General features: G+C 44.3%; 1 protein-coding gene across 7 annotated transcripts in view; it reads right to left on the bottom strand.

The window, feature by feature from the left end:
• Positions 1-24466, bottom strand: part of LOC103666313 (pseudouridine 5'-phosphatase) — a 420096-nt gene that overhangs the window by 314034 nt on the left and 81596 nt on the right. The window contains exons 4-5 of one of the 7 annotated variants that reach the window (XR_005835930.1): positions 19696-20578; positions 17392-17528 (exon numbers count right to left, since the gene is read on the bottom strand). The exons of 4 other annotated variants lie outside the window; for them this stretch is intronic. Coding sequence is in view for 2 of the 3 variants with exons in the window: in XM_040634717.1 (XP_040490651.1) it covers positions 21891-22172 (282 nt within the window). In the remaining variant the exon portion in view is untranslated. Of the gene's footprint in view, positions 1-15700; positions 17529-19695; positions 20579-20824; positions 22173-24466 lie in introns of those variants that run through there. 2 more of the 7 variants (XM_040634722.1, XM_040634717.1) reach the window with 2 other exon arrangements.

The following is a 24466-nucleotide window of genomic DNA, read 5'->3' as shown; positions in this document are numbered from 1 at the left end:
GGGTGGACATATATGAGGCTTTCCGTACTTCCAGTTATGTTTTCTATAAACCTAAAACTTCTAAAAAAAATTATCAAGTCCATTAACACTACATAATCATTAAGGAAACAATCCAACAATAAGATATAACAATTGTAAATATTTATGTGCCCAGCATGGGAGCACCCAAATACATAAAGCAGCTATTAACAAACATAAAGGAAGAAATTGATAGTAATATAATAATAGTAGGGGATGTTAACACCCCCACTGACATCAATGAATAGATCATCCACACAGAAAATGAACAAGGAAACACTGGTTTTGAATGCCACACTGGATCAGATGGACCTAACAGATATATTGAGAACAGTCCATCCAAAAACAGTGGCATACACATTCTTTTCAAGTGTACATGGAGCATTCTCTGAAACAGATCACATAATAAGCACAAATAAGCCTCAAAAAACTCAAAAAGATTGAAGTCTTATCATGTATCTTTTTCAAACAATGCTATGAAACTAGAAATCAGCCACAAGAAAAATCTGGAAAAAACACAAATACATGGAAGTTAAATAACATGTTACTAAACAATGAATTGGTCAGCCAAGAAATCCAAGAGGAAATAAAAAATACAGGCATATAAATGAAAATGAAAAAGCAATGGTCCAAAAATCTTTGGAATGAAGCAAAAGCTATTCTAAGAGGAAATATTATAGCAATACAGGCCTACCTCAAGAAGCAAAACAAAAACAAAACCAAAAAACCCAACCCCCCCCCCAAAACTCAAATAAACAACCTAATAACCTGACCTTACAGCAAAAGGAGCTAGAAAAAGGAGAACAAACAAAGCCCCAAAACATTAGAAGGAAGGAGGTAATAAAGATTAGAGTAGAAATAAATGAAACAGAAACTAGAAAAGCAACAGAACAGATAAATGAAACCAAGAACCAGTTCTTTGAAAAGATAAGCAGAACTGATGCAACTTCATAGTCTGAGAGAGATGGAGGGAGAGATGGGGAGAGATGGAGAGAGAGGGAGAACTCAAACAAAATTAGAAATGAAAGAGGAGAAAAAACAACCAACACCACAAAAATACAAAGGATTATAAGAGCATATTATGAAAAATTATATGCCAACAAATGGGATTATCTAGAAGAAATTCCTAAAAATTCCTAAAAACATGTAACTTACCAAAGCTGAAAGAAGGAGAAATAGAAAGTTTGAACAGACTGATTATCAGCAGTAAGATCGAATCAGTCATCAAAAAATCCCAACAAAAATAAGTTCAGGACCAGATGGCTTCACAGGTGAATTCTACCAACCATTTAAAGAAGAGTTAATACTTATTCTTCTCAAACTATTCCAAAAAATAGAACAGGAAGAAAAGCTTCTAAATTTATCCTATGAGGGCAGCATTACCCTAATACCAAAAGCAGATAAAGACACTATAGAAAAAGAGAACTACAGGCCAATATCTTGGATGAACATAGATGTGAAAATCCTGAACATAATATAAGCAATATTCTGTTCCAACAATACATTAAATCCAACAATACATTAAAAAAAAATAATTCACCACAATCAACTGGGATTTATTCCCAGGATGCAAGTGTGGTTCAGTACTCATGAACTAATCAGTGTGATACATCACATCAAGAAGAGAAAGGTAAAAACCATATGATCATTTCATAGATGCAGAAAAAACCTTTGACAAAATATAACATGCATTCATGATAAAAACCCTCAAGAAAGTAGGTTTAGAGGAAATATGCCTCAACATAGTAAATGCCAATAGATGAAAAACCCACAGCTAATATCATCATCAATGGTGAAGAATTGAGAGCTTTTCCCCCAAGATCAGGAACAGGACAAGGATGTCCACTCTCACCACATCGTACCCACAGCAACTAAATAAGAGAAAGAAATAAAAGGCATCCAAATTGGTAAGGAAGAAGTAAAACTTTCACTACTTGCAGATGACATGACAATATATATAGAAAACCCTAAAGACTCCACCAAAAAACTGCTACAACTGAGAAATGAATTCACTAAGTCTTGGGATACAAAATCAATATACAGACATACAGGAGAGTGGGGTGCCTGGGTGGTGCAGTTGGTTAAGTATTGGACTCTTGATTTCAGCTCGAGTCATGATCTCAGGGTTATGAGATCAAGTCCCACATTGGGCTCCATGCTCTGTGGGGAGTGGGCTTGAGATTCTCTCTCTCTCCCTCTCCCTTTGCCCCTCCCCTCCTCATTCTCTCTCTCTCTCAAAAAAAAAAAAAAGTCTGTAATTTCCATACATTAACTAATTAAAGTAGCAGAAAGGGAAATAAAAATTATAAAACACCGATGAAAGAAATTGAAGGCAACACAAACAAATGGAAAGATATTCCAAGCCCATGATTGGAAGAACAAATATTGTTAAAATGTCCATATTACCCAAAGTGATCTACAGAGTTGGTGCAATCCTTCTCAAAACGCCAACATTTTCACAGAACTAGAAGAAATAATTCTAAAATTTGTATGGAACCACAAAAAAAAACCAAGTAGCCAAAGCAATTTGAAAAACAAAACTAGAAGTAACACAATCCCAGATTTCAAGATATACTGCAAAGCTGTTGCAATCCAAACAGTATGGTGCTGGCACAAAAACAGACACATAGATCAATGGAACAAAATAGAGAGCCCAGAAATAAATGCATGATTAGACGGCCAATTAATCTATCATAAAGGAGGAAAAAATACACAATGGGAAAAAGACAGTCTCTTCAAGAAATGGAGTTGGGAAAAGTGGACAGCTATATTCAAAAGAATGAAACTGGACCACTTTCTTACACCATGCACAAAGATAAACTCAAAATAAAAAGGTTTTGCACAGCAAAGGAAACAACCAACAAAACTAAAGAACAACCTACTGAATGGGAGATGATATCTGCAAATGACATATCCAACAGAGGATTAGTACACAAGATACATAAAGAATTTACACAACTGAACAACAACAACAACAACAACAAACCCAAAAATAATCCAATTAAAATGAGCAAAAAAAAAAAAAAAGGCAGAAGACACAAACATGTATTTCTCCAAAAAAGATACACAGTTGGCCAATAGGTACATGAGAAGATGCTCAATATCACTGATCATCAGGAAAATGCAAATCAAAACCACAATGAGATATCACGTCATACCTGTGAGAATGGCTAAAATCAAAATCACAAGAGATGACAACTGTTGGAGAAGATGTGGAGAAAAGGAACCCTCATGTACTGTTGGTGGGAATGCAAACTGGTATAGCCACTGTGGAGAACAGTATGGAGGTTCCTCAAAAAGTTAAAAATAGAATTACCATATGATCCAGCGATTCCAGTACTGGGTTAATTACACAAAGAATACAAAAACACTAATTTGAGAAGACATATGCACCCAGATGTTTATAGCAGCATTATTGACAACAGCCAAGATATGGAAGCAGCCCAAGTGTTCATCAATAGAGGAATGAATAAAGAAGGAGTGATGTATATTCACAACCAATTATTACTCAGTGATAGAAAAGAATGATATCTTGCCGTATACAACAACATGAATGGATTGAGAGTGTATGATACGAAGGGAAATAAATCAGCCAGGGAAAGACAAATACCATGACTTCACTCATATGAGGAATTTAAGAAACAAAACAAATGAACAAAGAAAAAAAGAGACAAATGGAAACCAGATTCTTAACTCTAGAGGACACACTGATGGTCACCGGGGGGCAGGGGGGTGGAGGCATGGGGGGAATAGGTGAAGGCGATTATGGAGTGGCATTTATCATAATGGGCACTGAGTCATATACAGAATCACTGAATCACTACATTATACACCCGAAGCTAACATAACACTGTATTGTTAACTACACTAAAATTTTTCTGAAATTAAAAAAATATAAAGTTCATTCATTTAAAAAAAAAATTCTCAGCCCTTTATGGCCTTCCTGCCCAACCTATTGTGTCCCTGGATCTTCAGTGGCAATGAACGGATGCTCAGAAATGCTTACTCCCATTTACAGATGACACTTTGGTCACTGTGCCGTAGATATCCCAGGGCTTTTCCAAGAGAGCTTACGTCACTTAACCAGAACTTTTAACTTAGGCTCAGGAGGCAGGATGAAGAGTGGAGTCAGAGTTATTCGGTTTCCAGACAGACAGGGTTTCTACGCAAACTAATCTTTGTAATAATTGGATTTTACCCATTAGCAGCCAAAAACCCTTGACAGGTTCTTCCTTGCCAACCAAGTAAGGACCAAACTCTTTGTGGCAGAAGGAATATGGTGATGTTCACGGTATTAGAATAAAATCTACTGAAACATAATCATCCTTATGTTCGCTCAAGAATGTATAATATACATACATTACTATTCTTATTTTGAGGTAATGCAGAGTCTCCAAAAATTGGTTTTACTGGTGTCATTAGTCCTTATGCAATTAGTTTTATAAAGTGAATAAGCATGGTGTATATTTGAACTACTGGATTTTCTTTCAATTTTTGGAAGAATAGGGGTGCCTGGGTGGCTCAGTCGATTAAGCATGTGACTCCTGATTTTTGGCACAGGTCATGACCTTAGGGTCGTGAGATGGAGCCCCTCGTTAGGCTCCACACAGGGAATGGAGTCTGCTTAAGATTCTCTCTCTCTCTCTCCCTCTCCTGCCCTTCCCTCACCACACTCACATACATGAGTTAGCACTCTCTCTCTAAAAAATAAATAATAAATAATAAATAAATTGATAGAATGTTAGTCTCCTTTTAGTTCTGCTGATTATCTGTATCCACTTAAATATGTATATATATATTTTGTTGTTTGTTTGACGTGAGTTTTAAAACAATGTCTATTGAGCGCCTGCAATTATGAGAAAAACCAGCATCTCACTTTGAGTACATCTTGTTTTCACTTCCAACTGCACTTGTTGGAATGACTTTTTTTTTCTTTTTTTGTTAGTTACATTATTCTTGCCATATCGCCATAGTTGCTGGCATTCATTTTCCCCTCCGTGACCATCATTTGCCCAGGCTTCCCCATGGTTCTACACTCAAGCGCATCCTTTACGTTTGCAGGGAATTTTTCACACTGCTGCTCTTGGCTGGTGAGGATTCGACCTCTGTCTCTGCCTGTTTCCTTCAGAAACATACACTCCCCGAATGGGTGTGTGTTTGGACACAGTGGTGTCCTTTAAAACTTACAGGTGGCTTCGGTCAGGTGTTTGGAGCTAATAGTCTTCCTTCGAGGATTTTTTACGTATTGTTCCACTGTCTTCTAAGTACTTCATGTCTGACAAGACAAATCTTACATTCCTAGATTTTCTCCTTGAATTTCCACTGAGTTCTTTCCAAAAGTTAAAACACCATTAGTTTGCTAGAATATTTGTTAATTCATCTATATAAGCACAGCCTTGCGTTTCACTGTGCGTTTTTTTTTTTTTCTTGCAGATTCAAATTTCCGTGTATTCCAGAAACTTTACCTTCAATCGTATATTTGAATCCTTTTCCTGTTGCAGTCATGCTCGATCTTGGCAGGGTACCAGCTTTATTGATGTTCCATGTCTTCTATCTCTTTCTGTCTCTGTGTCTATCTCTGTCTCTGTGTCTTTCTTTCTCTGTGCCTCTGTCTCTCTTCTACTCACTTTTCATTCTCATTCATTTCTGAGGCTCTGCCTCCTTCCTTTGCACTCCCATGTAATGTCTTATCAGTTTTTCCTTAAGGCTATATATCTCTTCTTTAAATTCTCGTTTCAGAGAAACAACATTTTCTTTTACTGGTTTGATTTCCTGCACATCTCCCTGCTCGCAGTTTTGGCTGCTGTGTGGTAGAGTCTTTCTGGTATATGTCTTCATCGATCTTACCCCGTTCTTTTGTTTTTCCTTGCATCTTTTTTTTTTTTTAAGATTATTTATTTATTTGAGAGAGAGAGAGAGCAGAGTGAGAGACAACCAAGTGGAGAGTGAAGGGGCAGAGGCAGAGGGAGAAGCAGGCTCCCCGCTGAGCAGGGAGCCTGATGTGGGGCTCAATCCCAGGACCCTGGGATCATGACCTGTGCTGAAGGTAGATGCTTAACCGACTGAACCACGCAGGCACCCCAGCATCTTTTTAATAGCCCCTGGCTGGCTGCCACCTAAAAAGGTATTTTTACCTTTTACCTAGAAACAGTATTGTTTCTCATGTTGGAAGGAGGAGATGTCTATATGGATGCGGTATGTGAGCAAAATCTGGGGGCATGGACAGAAGAAGGAGTGATAATGATGGGCAGCTTACATTCCAGGCTGTGTCCCTGGGGGTTTTCTTAACTGCACGCGCCCAGTGGATAAACCTTTTCCAGCCTGACAGCAAGTTATCTGGGGTCACACTGAATGTTTGAGTGTGGGTGTTGCTCCTTGAGATTATCTTCCCTACAGTTTAGTAGCTGCAAGGCTCTGTGACACCTCCTGATTTCTTGCCCCTTTGCCAAACCCAAACACACAGTCTGCTCTGGGCTAAGACTGCCTCCTGATTTTTTTTCTTACTAACTACCCCTACCTCCTGTCCTATGCCATGACTGAAGCATGATGTAAGAAGCCTTCCAAAAACGTTGACCTGACTCTTGTAAGCAAGGAATCGTTGCTTTTCCTTTCAATGGGTGCTGCCCACTTTAGATAACTCTGAGTCATGAAGAAAAAGACATCTTCTCTTGGTGTCCTCTGTCATTGTCAACGAATTTCTGCTCCACTGTCTGGAACATGTCTGACAAGACAAACCTTACATTCCTAGATTTTCTCCCTCAATTTCCACTGAATTCTTTCCAAAAGTTAAAACACCATTCGTTTGCTAGAATATTTGTTAATTCATCTATATAAGCACAGCCTTGCGTGTGCTTGGCCCATCATTCAGCGCGTCCTGTGATCAGGGCTCTAGGGGATCTCCAGTTTCATCAAAGATAACATTTTATTGTTTCTTAGTCTCTGCGCTGCTTTGGGTTGGTTTCATCGAAGAAACAAGACAGATATATATGTATACAACCATTTGAAATTGAAAGAGTCACTCCTTTCTTTCAATCCGGTCTTCTTCTTTTCTCCCCAATGAATTCAATACCAGAGAGAGAAGACTTGAAGAGAATATCCAACAACGTATGTTCAAATAGTCACGGATATAGGGCACAGAACACATGGAGAGAGCAACGACGCACTTCTTGATGCTATTATGGACAGTCCAGAAAATATTATTAGGGAGGATGAAGAGCTATACGAACAAACCTGATGGGCAATTTTAACTCTATCAGACAGATAGTATATAAGCCATAGTAATTTTTCTCTTTAATTCAAAACAATTACATTGCATATAGAGATGGCCACATTCGATTTTTTTCTAAGCTATTTTGATCAAAATGTACCAAAGCATGCATTCTCCCCTCTTTTTACCTTAATTTGTATTTTTTCCATTTCCTTCTGATTTTGCCCATAGAGTGCATTTTCCCTGTTTGAGCTCCATGCGCTGTTGTGCAAAAAGTCTGTTGGCCTAGAGAAGCACAGTATTTACATGAAATAGCAGGGAAGGATCCATCTGGGGTGCATGACTGATGTTGGCAATACAAGAAGAAGGATTCTGATTTGTTATATAAATCATCCTGAGAGGGGCGCCTGGGTGGCACAGCGGTTAAGCGTCTGCCTTCGGCTCAGGGCGTGATCCCGGCGTTATGGGATCGAGCCCCACATCAGGCTCTTCCGCTATGAGCCTGCTTCTTCCTCTCCCACTCCCCCTGCTTGTGTTCCCTCTCTCGCTGGCTGTCTCTATCTCTGTCGAATAAATAAATAAAATCTTTAAAAAAAAAATAAATAAATAAATAAATCATCCTGAGAGCCTCCAAGAGTGAACACATAGGGGTTTCTCCTTATTTTCACGGTGCTTAGGATCACCTTTTAAACAGAGTTAAAATTAGGGGACGTGTGATTTTGGAAAGAGGATTAACCAAAGATAAGAGTTTTGATACCTCTTGCTTGTAACCAGTTGACGTATTTCAACAAAATGAAAGGTTTAAAAGGAAAAGGGTTCTTCCCACTACCATTGCTCAGTGCGTATAGAAAATAACCCAAACTGAGAAACAGACCAACGTAATTCTCAAAATTCATCCCATTGTTGTTGGGTGGAAATTAATGTTACTTAGCAATTTCATATTGTAATGGATTCATATTGAAGTAAAATAAGGTGACTTTAGGGGAAAAAAATCATACACGTACAGGAGAATTAAATCCTGTGTTTAACTCGGAGCTCCATATCCCATTGGGATGAATATTTTTCTTTCCTCTGATTGTTCCTGTTTTCTAATGCAGGAAGGTCTTTTTTTTTTTTTTTTTTTAAGGATAGCCAATTTGAGCCAGTCATTGCCAAGGCTTATTTGAGAATTAATCTGATATTTATGAGCTTATTTCGTTAACAGGACTTTCTTAAAATATACATAATGATGTTAGATTGGAAATGACTACCCAGTGGCAAGTACAAACACTTTATCTCTATGGGTGCTGCTGTGGGTAAGTGTATACTTTGGGGGTCTAATATTGGCACTCTTCTGCAAAAAATTCTGACTCTGGTAAGTGGAGAAAATAGCACAGAATAATGCTTATTTTTCAACATTTTCTTCCAGGCCACCATCTGGTTTGGGTTACGACTGGGAAGACCAACCGTTCCAATCCTAAAAGGTATTTATAGATTTCTTTCTGTCAGTGCACTGCCTCTGAACTACACAGGTACGGATAGGGCTTGAGGCACAGCAAAGAACATCACACAGACGTGTCGCATTTTAATATTTTGTCCAAATGAGGTTGACCATTCAGCATGGAGGAGACCTCATGGCAGTGACTGCCTGCTGTCTGTGTAATAACCCTAACTTGAGGGCGCTGGTCTGCAGAATCGGCCCCATCTGTACTTTCCAGGAAAACTGGTCCAGTATGGAAGCACCCTCATTTTCAGAGCCCCAGCTGTGGGCCTCGGTGCCAGCCCAGAGCTTGGAGCCCACTCCAGGAAGTAATTTAGGACACAACATCCGGACGCAATCTACATCCACCATTGAGAAAAGCCAGCTGAACTGAATGGGTGCTGCTGCAGGGCTGGGCACAAACAGAAATGCTGTCCTGGGACACATCCCCATAAAACGGTACGCACTTCTCAGAACCTGATCTTGCTGTGTTTGTGCTGCCCACAGTGGGAGCTTTGCTGAGTTTTCAAAGAAGAGATCAGGCTCTGAGTTTTCCAGGAAAAATAAGTGCTTGAGCAAACGGTAGCAGGCATGCACTACTAGACTACAAAGAACATTACTGGGCTCCTCTGATGTTCGAGAAAGGTCCCGGGCAGCTCAGATCAAAGTTTCCCAACAGCACGCCCGTATGTGCACACTTACCTCCTGCACCCAACAATTAAATCACAGGAGTTAGCACTAGTGAGACAGTGGATGCCCACGGTCGTCCCCTTCCTGTGCCCCTGCCCTGCCTTGTGGCATCCCTCTTCTCCCCTTTCCTAACTGGACTCCTGTTACCCTCAACTTCTCCAATGTCTCCTGTGAAGTGCCCACTCAAACCTACTTCTCTGCTCCCAAGCTTCCTATTCAAAAGCCCTTCACTATCCACACTCCTGCATCAGCATCTGATCCCCTCTAGCGAGCAGTTCTCAGCTAAAAACGAGGAGGAAGCAATCTGATTAAGGAGGTTAAGAGGGGAGTCATGTTCTTAGGGGTATTTGCATTTTCACAAGGGGATTAAGTGACATGTCTGACACTGTCGGCATGGAATTCTGGGTACAGGGCAGAGCACTGGAGAGCAGGAATGAGCTCCCTTACGCGCAGGAAGAGAGATTTGGAGGTGGGAAGTATTTTGAGGGTGTTTAAATCAAGCAGGCGTGTGGCTGCTTCCTCGGTGGAGCTGTAAACACACATCCCTTCTGATGAGTGGCATCTCAAGAACCAGGGAGCATGGCAATGGGAGAGAATCTTAGTTAGTGGACTGTGCTGGATTTGTGGGATTAAGTGGATTTTAGGGGGAAATGCCAGTATGACTCATGGGGAGTTCTTTCCTCTGTGCCTCACCTCCACCAGGCTAGACTCCTCGCCCCTTCTCTCCTTCCCTCTCTCCTGGAGGCCTCATTTCTTGAAAGAGGAATGGAAACTCTGTGCATCTCTGATGGGTCCTCATTACCTTTAAGGATAAAGCTAAGGTTCCTTCACGAGAATATTCACCATCTGGAGCTGAGAAGCTCTGCCCCTCTTTCTGCTCTCAGACTTTGATTCCACACCAAACTCCCACAAACACAAAGGACCCCCTCCTGGATTCTTCTTGCCCTGTAGTGACAGCCCCATTTCTTTGCTCCCTGTAGTCTCTGTTCATGGTCTCTGCTTCACTTGACTCTTCTGCAGTCTGCTCTTAACTCCCACCAGTCCCCTGGGCTCCCATCTGTCCCATGTGTCCAAGGACAGATAACCAAACCCCATGTCTGTCCTCCGTCCTGATCTTTCTTGGTCTCTCAGCAGCACTGGAAGGTTGACCTTCACTTTCATGAAATGCTCTTTAGGCTTCTCCTAGATGCCACCACCAGTTCCCTTCCACCTGTTTTCATTGGGCATCTTCTCATCTATTAAGATCGAGGCTCTCCAAAAGGTATGCAGATTCTTCCAAGCGGGATATTGCCTTATCTTGCCAAACTACAGAACCAGTATCAATACTAATATAATATAAAGCGCAAAGCGATTTGAGCTCTTTCTTCCCACTATGGGTCACCTCTGTAGGCTCTTCTCAGCAACATCACGCATAGCTAAGCCTGCTAATGATATTTAAAAGTGCACATATGTTACACTAGAAAATGGACAGAGTCCATTGATTCATTGGGCATACTCTAACTACCCCGTTGAGATCTTCATCGATCATTTGTCCAAATTACATAACTGGTTAGAAACACAGGAAGATAGTTTTATACAAGCTAATTAGAACAACATGTGGGTGTTGGTAGAAAGTGCCAATAACATTGGAATTTGTGGGACTTTATCACAGAGCCAACTTCTACCAAGATCTTCTCTTCCGATGGCCTCTGGACTTTCCTCCTTTGATGGTTACAAAAAATGCTATGAACACTTGTGTACAAGTTTTTGTGCAGGCGGACATTTTCCTTTCTCTCAGGCAGACACCTAAGAGTGGACTGCTGGGCTGTATGGACAACATTTGCTGTACTTGTTCAGAAACTGGCCCGGCACTGAGCACTCCTTCTTGACTCTACAAGCCCCAAATTAAATTAGGTGTCCACTGCTGTTCTTAGATCCCGTTCTCTCACTCTGCAGTGCTTGTGACAATTTACAATTGCACCTTTATGTGTGTGATTCCTTACTGTGTCTCATACTAAATTACACGTTGCATGGAGGAGTCTAGGCCACATCCATCTCGTTCACAGATGAGAACCAGAACAGTCAGGGGAACTGGGCGGCACTTTTTTCCCCCCCTCGAACTCTTGGGATACGTGTTGAGCTAGTCCTTCAAGGAGGTTCTGGCCAGAGAAAGGCAGGTGAGAGTTGACAGCTAACACGAAGGAGTAGGCAGCATATGGGTCTGCAGGCACTGTCACAGGACTTGATCTGCCGGTCTCTGGGGTCGTCACTGGTCCCCTGGGAACAATTTAGGCAATGGGCCCAAGGCTGACTTCCATCTTCCTAATGGCGAGTTCTCACTGGAAGTGGTGAGGTGGTGGTGGTAGTGGTGGGACGGGCCATTTGCAGATAGCAGTTTGGAGGAAAGAAATCAAGGTAGAGAAATAGAACTGGTGTTAGAAATAGTCTAAGGGAGGGGAGTGATGGGTGAAAAGCCTCAGTCTTGATCCTTACGAGGTCTTAATGACATCCTCCCTAGGAATAACCTCCTGCCATTTCTGAGGAACTGGGGGTCTGAGGAAGGGATAACTTTCAGAGCCCTGCAGTATGGTAGAAACACCCGCAAACTTTGTGGACTCAGTTCCGGCGTTGAACTGGCAAATAACTTGCTTCATCGACACGACTACGCATGGGTAAGAACATCAGAAGAGAACAAACAGCTCATCACACACAGGCCTGAGAAGTACTTGCAAAGAGAGGGCACTCAAGAATGACATTCTGCAGGGTTTTCTGGAGGTAGATTGAGAATACCAAAGACCAAAGTAAGGAGGGAGCTGTCTCATGCATAGACAAGCGGTAGCATCCAAAGACCTTAATATTTCCCCAATTAGAGGACATCAACTTGTTTCAAGAAAGTATTTTTCTTGATAAAAATTGCTACTGCAGCTAAGGCAGGCATGTGTTCTGTGTGGCCCTAGACAGTGTGAGTAGATAGCTATTTAAATGGCGGATTCACTGCTCTCAGGCAGCACCCGTATGGGCTGGGTCTACACCAGGAGGGTGACCACAGGACATCAAATATCCCTTTTTACTCTAACTACAAAGAAAACTTATTTCTTTCCCTATGGATAAAGATAATTATGTCAGGAACAGCTACATTTTCTGCAGCGTGAAGTGAGTGTTACTTATGACCCTGATCCTCAGCCCCATCACTTCATATCCAAGTGGCCTTTTGAGTTACGTAACCTAACGATGTGTCGTTTCCCTTAGAGGTAAGAAGGGGGAAGCTGGGAGTACTCCCAGCCACCGCTCGGAGCACACAGAAACAAAAAGAGCAAAGCAAAAGGCAAGGATGTACGTTCGTAAATAAAGATTGCCTAGCTCATGATGAGCACTCTCAACAAATGCTAGACGACCTGGTTTATGCAGAAATTTAGAGTGTTTTGCAATTTTCAAGTGATCTGCATATGTGAATACTTCATCCTAATTAAAACTGTTTTCCATATTTCGGCAACTATCTGGCTCTTTGCCTTTCTTCTCAAGGTAAGCGTTTTTCTACAGGAGCCACGAGGGTCTTGGGCTTGCCTTCAGAGAAGACACAGAGCATGCACCCAGTGAGCAGAGGTGAAGGAAGGAAAGGTTCCCTCTAGGGACACGGGCTCTGCTGGTGCTCTGCCCTGGGCCTTTTGTGGATCCCCTGGATCTTGGCTATCTTGGTTCTCTGGATTTCTGACTACTGGTATACTTGACTCTGGGTAGTTGACTTCTCCTGCTGGTATCGCTGTGCCTGGCGTCCGGGCTACGTTAGAATTCTAATCGTTTTTAGGTGTGTGTGCTCTGATTTCAAGTTATCCCTGAGGCCCAGGTGGCACTAGTTTCTCACCTGTCCTGCCAGCTCACTCAAGCTGTGCAGTCCCTGAGCCCTCTCCTTGGTGGCACAACCCAGGCTTGGGCATGACTCACTGATTACATGCACTGCCAAGACTTCATCCTTTCTCTTTGGTTTTATGGAAGAGACCCCAAGAGGCGAGCCTGACTGATGACTGAGAAGTTCAGTGACATGTAAAGCAAGCCACAGACTCAGGGAGATCTACAAAGTTCGCACGAGATCAAAACAAAGCAAGCCACTCCTCAGAAGGCCAAAGACCATGAACAAAATCTTAGCAGCAGCTGGAGGAAAGAGACAGATTGCTTTCAAACGTAGGTAATTTAATCAAAACAATAAAGTCAGATAACACAAACAATCGTTAAAGGGTAAGAGGAAATTAATTTCAAACCACAATTCAATATCTAGTGAAGACAGCCTTAAAAAGTGGTGAGACAGACATGTTTAGACAAATAACTGAGATAATTTGAATGTAAACACTCAATGCTGTTACTCATTGACTGGGATTTCTACAACAAGGATGAAAGTTTACTCTTAAGTTGGTTTCCTTTTTTGTTTCTGATTTTTATATGGAATGTCTTTTTCACCACCAGCCATAGAATTGATGTGACTTACAGAAAAATAACTGTTGTTTAGTTAAATATCTATCCATAATTTAGTAAGACTTTGGAGTATCAAATGCATACCCACTCTTTCCTAGAGTGACTTTTGAAGACATGCTATTTTAAGTGACTTTTGATTATATATGAATTCCCCATCCCTGTGACAAGGAGTTTTGTTAAGTTGATGTATTTGATGGCATGTTTCCAAGGCCTCATGCTTGTTAAGAAACTAGAGAACATTAGGATAAATAGTTCTTTATAAGTTTTATGCCCTAGAGAAATATATTATTAACATTATGGTAAATAATTTCAAATAGTTTAATATAAAATACTCATTTCATACGCAATGTTGGAGAAACACATGTAGAATTTGGCAATCATGGGTTTCGGTCAACAAAAGGCAATGCTTTCATACAATGCCTTAATACTAATGGCGTAGTCTGACAATCTCCAAAACAACTTTGTTCCAAAACACCTGCTGCTCTGTGGAGAACCAGGAAGACAGAGGTAACTATTTAGTCCTTCAAAAACCACTTGGGTCCAAAGATGCACAGAAAAAAGTTAGTTGATTTGATGAGCAATCAAATCAGTTTAGGCAACACCATGACCTGGGTGCAAGTCTCACGTTTCTACCTCCTCCCTTCTGCAGACTTGATAAATACCCTCAGATGGTCTCTTACTCAGTTCTGCATTAACAGAAGAGTTTTTCTGATGAAACGTTACAACCAGTAAATACATCCTGTGGCCAATGGAGATAAAAGTGCTATGCTCACAAGATACTATTAAAAAAACTCACGGGAAACCAGAATATTTTTAGATGTCTTGAAGATCTGGTCTTCAATTACTAAATGTCCTTAGTAAACCAAGTATCTTCAAACCAATGATTATATTCAAAGAAACAGGGACTTCAGGGGCTAAGCACGGACCACTGTTTACAGAGCAGAAACGATCCATATGTCTTGATAAGGCAATTCTCTCCAGGGTAAAGCAGATGTCTTCCAGACCTCCTTTCTCTCTGTTAGCTCACTGAAGTCCAACCAAGGGAGTACTGGGTGGAAGAATCCTAATACGTAGTCATTAGTACATTCTTAAAAGTGTTGTGTATGTTTCACTGAAGAGGAATTAAGAAGAGACTGTATCACGTCTCAGGGGCTGTCATCAGTATCAGATGCTTCCAAAGGAGGTGCAGTAGATAGTGAAATGCTAGGGAAATGGTACAACACCGTGTAACAGCCAGTAATCCCTGCATGTTCCCGACAGAGCACACTTTAAATGCATGAAGAAAGCACAATGACTCCTTAAACCTTCTCAGCAGGAGTCATTGTCTAAATTGGCATTATTATTATTCCTCTGTGAAACGGATGGGTTGTTAGTGGGATGCCATTACTAAGAGGCACTGGGGCAATGAGGCTGATGTAGGAGAGTAAGAAAGACCATGTGTACCTTGGCCAAACATCAGTATTTTCCTTTGCACGAAAAAATAAGAGTTTGGCCTTGGTTGTAACAACAAAAGAACGAACAATGTACTTGAGATTAAATTTACCCTAGAGGAAAGTATACATTGATATAGAGCTGTATCTTTGAGGGAAGCATGAGATCGCTTTGTGTTCTTCATGCAAAATGGCTTAAGGATTAGAAAACATACATATTTTGGAAGAAAGAGATATCAAATTCAACAAGTGATCATTTCAGAGATCTTTTGTTTGCTGCACACAAAGGTACTAATGTTTCCCTCACAATATAAAAATGCCATTTTACAGTGTGAGTGGTGTTTGGCTTTTTAAAAAAACAGGTCAAAGAGTTACACTTACGTCTTCCATTTGTTAAAGGATAACTTTTTTTAAAGAAGGTAAAATCAAACTCCCATACATAACATGAACTGACATCAAGGATTTTATTCAATTCAATTAACTGGTGAGGGATCCAGTAAGATGTTACAACCGGTTTGAAGGAGAATTGAGAGAACGGACCTGTACACTGACGATCAATAACGCTGAAATGCATTTGCTGAACAGATATAAAACTGACCAACAGCCAGAGGCAACCATCAACAGACGACCAACGGTGGTCACATTTGCATTCATTACCATGACTTTGCTACCACTCCCTGTTGGAAATTAGCTCCATGACAATCAGTGACGCATCAGCAGGCAGGGTGAACCCAGTGATTGTGTTTCTCCCATATTTCAATACCTTTCTCAATGTTCCCACCACAACAGGCTGAGTCAATGTAGTAAAAGGGGTTCACTGCCAAATTGTAAGGACGTCGGGTAAATGAGCCCAGAAATGTGCTAATAAGGCTATTGGTCACTAAGTATATATTCTGAATTCAAGCTGTATTTGCATCAAAGGCTGTGTTAGAAAAATGTCTCTTTTTAGAGGAGGTGGATGGTTTTTTGTGAGGTAGAAACCACGTCCTCAAATGTGGACATGAACCTAGATGTAAGATACAGGCCAGTTACCTTCACGCTGAAAACAAACTACCATGGCACAGTTCAGAGTGGGCCTCTGAGTGGAAGTCCACCAAGACGTTCTGAGGACACGGCCTCTGAGTGGAGGTCCAGCGAAAGGTTTTGAGGGTATAGCCTCTGAGTGGAGTTCCACTGTGAGGTTTTGGGGGCATGTCCTCTGAGTGGAGGTCCACCGAGACATTCTGAGGACATGGCCTCTGAGTAGAGGTCCAGCGAAAGGTTTTGAGGGTACAGCCTCTGAGTGGAGTTCCACTGTGAGGTTTTGGGGGCATGTCCTCTGAGTGGAGGTCCACCGAGACGTTCTGAGGACATGGCCTCTGAGTGGAGGTCCACTGAGAGGTTTTGAGGGCAGAGAAAGATGGTCAATTTTGCTAATAAGGAGAATAATTTCTCAGGGCTCGTCCGTGAGATGGTGTTTCCACTGAGACTGTAAATAAAATGCAGTTACACTCTCACTTCTATCAGCTGCTATGGCACATTAAGACCAACACTTAGAACAATGAAGTCATACAGGAAGTATATAAATATAACATATACATACATATACATACACACATGTATGTAAGCATATACATATATTTTACATTTTCCAGCCAGGGTTTAGAAAAACTGAAAAGGAAAAGAAATGAATGCAAATTGAATTTAATTTTGTCTTGGAAAAGGAAGCAATTTACATATAATACGTATATGCTTAGGTACGTATAAATACACACACATATATACACACACGCACGAGCACTGACACAGAAGAACGTGTATGTATGTGTATTTGCCATACAGGACTATCACATGATTCCTCAAATGCAATGACACCGTATGATCATTCCCATACAATGTATGATTATGCACATGAGTGTTTTGGTCTCTGTTCTGGGCTGTGTCTGTTTCGCTCTCTCAGCTGGGACGTTGTGGTTTGTCAGCACTAGTCAGGGTAGGCTGAGCCCACATGGGATAGGAGGCTGACCGCACGGGCTGGAAGGACCGCTCACGTGGTGATTTCCTGGGTGCTGTGGGTCACCCGAGTGGGCGCTGTGGCACCCAGGGAGGCATGGCGGGCCGCTCACTCGAAGGGCGGCAAACCGAACAGCTCGGGCTGGAAGTCCTGCAGGGAATCCAGCACCAGGGTGGCCTTGGACGTCAGGTGTTGGTGCAAGTTCCTATCTGGAACCATGACCACCTGCATGCCAGCTGCAAGGGCCGCCTCCACGCCGTTGGGAGCGTCTTCAAACACGAGGCACTGTGGGGTGAGGAAGAAAGACAAGGTTGAGACGGCCGTTCCCGCAACCAGGCAGCTAGACTGGGTTTTCATGATTTTTATTATTGACATGCCTGCCGGCGTTGCCACAGTGGTGTACATGAACACAGAGATGAAGGGGAGGCTTTCCAGTCTGCGAGCTGCGGTGAGGCCAGCACACCGCGTCTTACACACGGTCCCGCGGGCTTCCTGCGGCCACAACTTTACAGGTGACAGCGTTCTGCCACGGCTGCCAAGGCCCTGGTGACACGTGGTCCAGCTGGGTGGCAAGACGGGATGCTGGGTTTAAAACTCTGTTTTCTTGGAATCATACATATCTGTGCCATCAATAACTGAACATTCAGAGCACGAGAGTAAGGTGTGGGGGGGAAAGACACATGTGTTTTAAAGGTGAACTCACTCCAGAGCTGGACATGTTTTAGGAACTGCAGTGTGGGATGTGAGCGGTTAAGGTATCTGGATGAAAGCCTGGGCCTCTGTGTGAGCACCGAGGCATGCAGCGAAAATCTCCAGCACCAAGACCAGCTGCCAAGAGCGGGATCTCCGTCGGCTTACCGTGCAAACCCACCCTATTATCAGGATGACTGCTGGTCCGTCAGTCTGTGCGCTGTGTTTATCAGACAGCTCCTAAACATGCTATCTCGTGAACAACGCCCTGGGACTCTCAAAATGAGCGATCCTAAGTCTACACATGCATAGATAGGCGGTCATCCTACGTCACTCTCCATCCAGGGAAGACACGTACCTAGAAAGTTGCCTCAGTTCCTGGAAACAGCTTCATCAGTTCTTCTCAGTGGATTCTACTCTGTGGGGGTCCGAGATGTGCAAAGGGGGCTCCAGTCATGGCTGTGACATGCTCCCCCACTGTTCCCACTGTTGTCCTCAGGTGACCCCCAGCTGCCAGGAGGTGCCATGGTCACACCCTTCCACATTCCCAACCCCTTGTCCCCCTCCTTTCATCACGAGAACGGTGTCCCTAGTGGGTAGTGGCAGCTCACTGTGCTCGTGACCCAGCGAGGCTCACGGATGCTGCTCTTGGTGCAGTGTGACACCGCAAGTTCTGCACCCTCTGCTGCCTTTAGGTCCCTGGAAAATCCATACACATTCACACTCACACGCACACACACACCCACAGGCTCTTACACACACACACAGAAACCGGCACTCAGGCACACGTGCGCACACAAACTCACACACTCAGACACTGGTGCACACTCAGGCACCCACACTCACAGACACATCACACTTACACTCAGAAACCTGCACTCTGATACACACATGCACACGCACTGATACTCATGTACATTCAAACACAGACACACCTACGGTCTTTCCTGGTGAAGTGTTCTGGAGCACATACACGGACTCTTTCCTTTGCCCTTCCCCATCCTTCCCTCCAGCCTGGGGCTGAGAGATGTGAGCCAGCTACCCTGTGAGGCAGAGGTAGGGCTCAGTGAGGCCCTACGCATCATAATAACACCCCAGGGTCAACTAGGCTACCTGCACAGAGTAAGCTGAGGTCAGGGCTCAGTGAGGCCCTACGCATCATAATAACACCCCAGGGTCAGCACTAGGCTATGCTCACAGAGTAAGCTGGTTTGCCCCGGCAATGGGCCTTTGAGCACTAAAAACTAGGCAGATTTAGAGAAACAATACACTTAGTCCCTTTGCCTTCCTTCTGAGAACTTAGAAAGGCCCCCGGGCTCTTTTTCAAGCTCTCAGCTTCCGCCCTGAGTCAATGGTCTCCATCTGAGTGGGACAGAATCTGCTTAGAATGGGCACTTTTGTTCTTTAGCTCGGCCTTTGAGACTTCCTCTTAGTGACATTTCCATCCCTGCCTCTTTACAGTTAAGACCTAATTGCATTCTAAATGTCCTTCATTGCTTTATCGGGGACCAGGGATGGACACTTAGATGTCCAGTGGCATTGTGTTTTTGAATGATGCCCTATGTTCTCCGAGGATTTTGAAGCATTATGCAGTCCAACTGTGAAATGTCAGTCGGTACAGAGGAAGGGATTTTGTTGGTCCCTTGGGGTAACCCTGCTTGGCGAAAGTCATGAAAGCAGCTTTTGCTCTGCACCTTTTGAGGGACATGGTGGGCGGGCAGGTGGAAGGGAGATCTGGTGCTTCAGAAACCGTGGCACTTACCGAAAAGAGGGCCCAGAACATTGCAGAGAGCATCACACCTGAGAGTTCCTTCCAAACGCCACTGTTTGCGTTCCAGGACACACCAGAAACGGTTAGGAGTGACGCGGAAAAGCTTTGCAGGCATTTATGGCCGATGCACAGAGCACCTGGCAATCCTCTTTTGCAACGCTGGACCGTTTCCCAAGGTGTGCACATTGTCCTGGTTTCTCTGTTTTCCATTTGTACTTGTCTCCACTAATTTCAGAATTAGTCACCCAGATACAGCAGAGAGATCTGAACTGTGACGTGTGCGATGCCCACGAGAGTGCGGAAGCCTTGGAAGGCATAAGGAACAGTGAAACGTCTGGGGAGCGCGGCCGTATCAGCAGCAGCACGCAGCTGACAGAACACGCCGTGCCACGGTGGGCTGTTGGAAACATGTCAGTGTGCACAAGCACGTGAGCCCCGGCTCGCCGGCTGCCACGGGACAAAGCGAGGACGCAGGCCGGGGTGTGGCGTTCCGCAGCTGAGGGACGCTGCTGGCCGGGAAGGTGCCGAGCACCTGCGGTCCGTGACGCAGACGCAGCCAGCGAGGGACAGCACCCTGACTGTGTGCGTTCTGTCAGGGGCACCACAAATGCCTTTGTTCTTCCTCCTTTCCCACGGCCACGTCACGTCGTGGCCTTCCAAACACGTCTCAGACGCGTGAGCTGCACATCACACATCAGCTAACCAGATGGCACTGCAGAAACGTGCAGGTAGTGAAACAGGACTTCGGGTGTTGGAAGGCGAACCGGCCAGCCGACCGGAGGCCGTGTGGGAGGACGCTGTGGCAGGAACACTCGGCACATGGGTGTGAGCCGTGTCCAGCAAACGTGGCACCTGCATGCCCAGGCTGTTCACCCTGTGGAGTAATCGCAGCAGCCAGATGCAGGACAGCAGACGCACAGCAAACATGCACGCTGCCGAGAACCACCCCGGTGCTGGGTCTGCGCGGCCAGCCTCCCCACCACTGCGTCCAGGACTCGATTCCTTGTGACGCCACAGCATCTGCAATGGGGCATGTTCTCCGGCGTCTTCTGAGACGCAGAACTGCAAAGCAGAACCAGTCCTGTATTTCGAAGCACCTATAAAAATGTCCCAAAAGCTTTTTATGTCCTCCTTCTTGCCTGTGTCTTGACTCCTAAGATCTAATGTGTTTCTAAGGACCACGCATGGGGGAGAAGTGCCCAGTGCTGAAACACCTAGACATTTTATGAATAGTCATTGCACAGCTGATCTACCTACTGAAACCCAAAAATAAATCTTTGAAAGTTGCCCGAAACGACTCTGCCTATTAATCACAGCACTCGAGGGTCATAAAAGCATTGAAAGATATAAGCTAGAATAACACAGCTCAGATATTGCACATATAAAGGCAGAAAGAATGCGTTTTATTCAAATACCCAATATCTCCATGTGGTTTCCACCTGCCACACCCGGCTCAGAGGGAAAGAGTGTCATTCCGCTGAACGTTGCATCCCTAAGCGCTTCGCTGTTCCCCAAGCTCTGACCTGGCCCTTCTCACCCTGCACTGACTCATTACGCTGGGCCATAAACTCCTTCGCACCCACTTGTAAAATGTGAATTACTTACTTGCACTTAGCTCTTTGCAGGAAGGAAGGTGGGGGCGTCAGACACCTTTGTCCCCCCTTGACCCCGCGTCCCATCCCTGTGCCACGAGACTCACATGTGGACCTGTGTGTGGACATGGGTGTGGTGCACTCTAACGTAGTGATGTTTTGTAGCATGGCACAGGTACTCCGGGTGGTGGTGGCTGGTAGGTACTCCAGGACACGCTTCCACGACTTGGAGGAAGCTTGTTGGCAGCAAGACTATCGTCCTCCCACCTGTGTGCACGGTACAGGAGTGCACCTGGCTGTAAGGAGGCAGGGCTGGAGTACCCACACCTTCTTGGGGTGCCGTGGCAAACCGTAGCATCTGGTGAACACCTGCTCAATCAGGGGAGATGCTGCAGGTGTCCTGGCCCAGGACATAAAGCAACAAAGAGACTACAGGGTGTCCGAGCTGGAGGACAGCAGGTGACCCAGTCCTGTCCTCGTCACAGGAAAGGGTTCTGAGCCACGGGAAGCTCGGAAATGAGCTGGAGATCACACGGGCGTGCAGGTGACAGAATTTAGGACCAGAGCCCGGGTCTCCACAATGTAATGTTCTTTTCACTTTACAAGCTGAAGGCGAAAATAAATCTGAATTCCATCTCCAGAAGAGGAGATGAGCTTAATTAAAGTGCAGCCTGAAGGGTTTAATTTAGAAAGAATGACATTTGCGAGTATCCGGGAGGTGAAGCATTTCAGGGGCTTACCACCCGGAGGTGCTGAAAGCACTTCTGTGAAGACGTGTAAGGAGAACAGCACCGGGTCAGGCGGCGTCCATGCGCGTGTCCTTGCAGCCTGGTCATCAGCTCCACCCGGGGCATCACGGGGCCCTTGCACTTGAATCTTTTAAAGACAACCAACCTATAACTAAGACGTTCTGTTTCATGACGAACCAGTAAGAGAATGCTTGTGCGACAGTGGCAGGCATGCACAGAAATCCCATGCATGGGATTCAGCAAATACTTAAGCAGAAGGCAGTCTGACGGTGGAGGCACAGGACAGGAAGGGAAAGGTCGTTCCAAACTTCCTGACACGGTGGGTGCCAGGGGCCTCTGGTTTGCTGGAAGGCACCCTGGTTGTGTGGCAGGCTGGGTGTGAGGCCACTGTGGGGCGCTCAGCAGAGATGAGGCACCTGTACGGTTGTGTGGCCAGGTGTGCAGCCGCGACTGCAAAGACAGACGGGGGAGAGTGGGGAGGGCCTCGGCAGCTCTGGGCTTCTGTTTCCCCAGAAGGGACAGTGAGCAGAAGGGGCAGCAGCAGAGCTGGGTGAGGGGCCATTCTGGAGGGAGGGACGGCCACCCAGCCGTGTCCTCTCCATCTCCTCCTCTGCTCTGACTCCCGGGTGATGCTTTCTGCTTGGCTCCCACAGCTTGAGAGTCAGTGTCCCCTCTGTGCCCTCTGGTCATGTCCTCACCAGCTCAGGTCAGCAGGACCAGGACAGGGTGGCGGTGGCCCGAGAGGGAGGGGATGGATTGGATGAGGGTCAGTCTTCAACTCTGCACCTTTGCTCCCTGGGGACAGAAGTGCCCAGACAGACTAGAGATTTCACTTGGTGACTAATCCTCTCTTTCCAACCGTTACAAGGGTCCCTTTTAAGTTACATGCTGTTTCCTAACTAGCACTTTCCAAATATGACTACGTCGTCTTGAGGGAACAGGGCTTCTCCCTTTGGTGCTGAAGCAAAATTTGATACGAAGTCCCTTGAGGTTCACTCCCCAAACGCTCAGAGACGACCTGGGATCGTCTATGTGCACGTTAAGTACTCCCACGGGCGCGCCCGTCGTGATTCACCATCCATACAGCCAGATACGATCTGACTCCAATCCCTGAAATCAGCGCTCAATGAAACCACTATTTTTAAGTTAAAACTCCGACTGTATGAGCTTTCGTAGATTTTATTCTGTGCGTTCCTTTTGTAATACCAAGTTTCGTTCTTACACTGTGAGACTTCAAAATTTCAAGGAGGCCTTAAACTTTATTTCTGATGGGTTTTCCGTCGGCAGGGCTCATAACTAAAGTTGGTTTTATTAATCTCCATGTTCTCTGTCAGACAGTGAATTAGTATAAATCAGTACCATGATATTGTGAAGATGAGTATGTATACATGTCATTAGGTGTTTACTTAAATAATAAACCTTTAAGTAATATAAAAATGACAGACGTTTGCATCTGTTTTGTTATTACTTAGTTTTTCGTTTATATTATTTGTCTGTCCGTCCATGCACCCATCTATGCATCCAACCATGCGTTCATGCCTGTCTATCTATCTATCCATCCATCTAACCATCAGCTATCCATCCATCCTTCTATCCATCAGCCATCTATCCATCCATTCCTCCCTCCATCCATCCATCATCTACCTATCCATCCCCTCCTCCATCCATCAGCCATCCATCCATCTATTCCTCCCTCCCTCCATCATCTATCTATCCCTCCCTCCCTCCATTCATCCATCCATCATCTATGTATCCCTTCCTCCATCCATCCATCCGTCATCTACCCATCCCTCCCCCAACTATCCATCCATCCATCCATCCATCCATCATCTATCTATCCCTCCATCCATCTATCTGCTATCAGCTATCTATTGACTTACCTACCTACCTACCTATGCACCCATCCCCCTACCTGTAGGTACAGATCCTAGCTGTGCTGTGGTCCCCTATGAAACACTGTCTGACTTTGACACAACTGACAAGTACTTTGGTACTGTGACAAGTACCTTGCACTTTGCAGAGCTACTGTCTTCTTGAATTAATTTTGGTCTGGAAATCAAAGAACAAAACCAGCACTGACATAAACATATTCACAACCAAATCCTCTAGAGTTCCAAGCTACATACATGAATGAACGGCACCACTAAATGGATTTCTTTTCCTGTTGAGAAAAGCCTTTGAAGGAATGGAGGATTTAACAACTTGGTGGTTGTGGGCTCGTGCGAGAGGCGTCCTGAGAGATTGTCTCATTTTATTCATAAACACTAGAGTCCATTTTAAAGTGTATGCGTGCAAATTAACTGCTGAGCAAAGGACTTCGACAGAACTCAGAAACCTTCGTCTAACGGTCTCTTAATAATATAGATTCTGTGTCCACCAAATCTGTCAGGCGCCATTGAGAACCCCCACAAAGCTCTCAAA

This window comes from Ursus maritimus (assembly GCF_017311325.1).
Source record: "Ursus maritimus isolate PB19 chromosome X unlocalized genomic scaffold, ASM1731132v1 scaffold_X1, whole genome shotgun sequence".
Classification (NCBI taxonomy): Eukaryota; Metazoa; Chordata; class Mammalia; order Carnivora; family Ursidae; genus Ursus; species Ursus maritimus.
The sequence above is the reverse complement of the archived record's forward strand: the minus strand, read 5'-3'. Positions and strand labels throughout refer to the sequence as shown.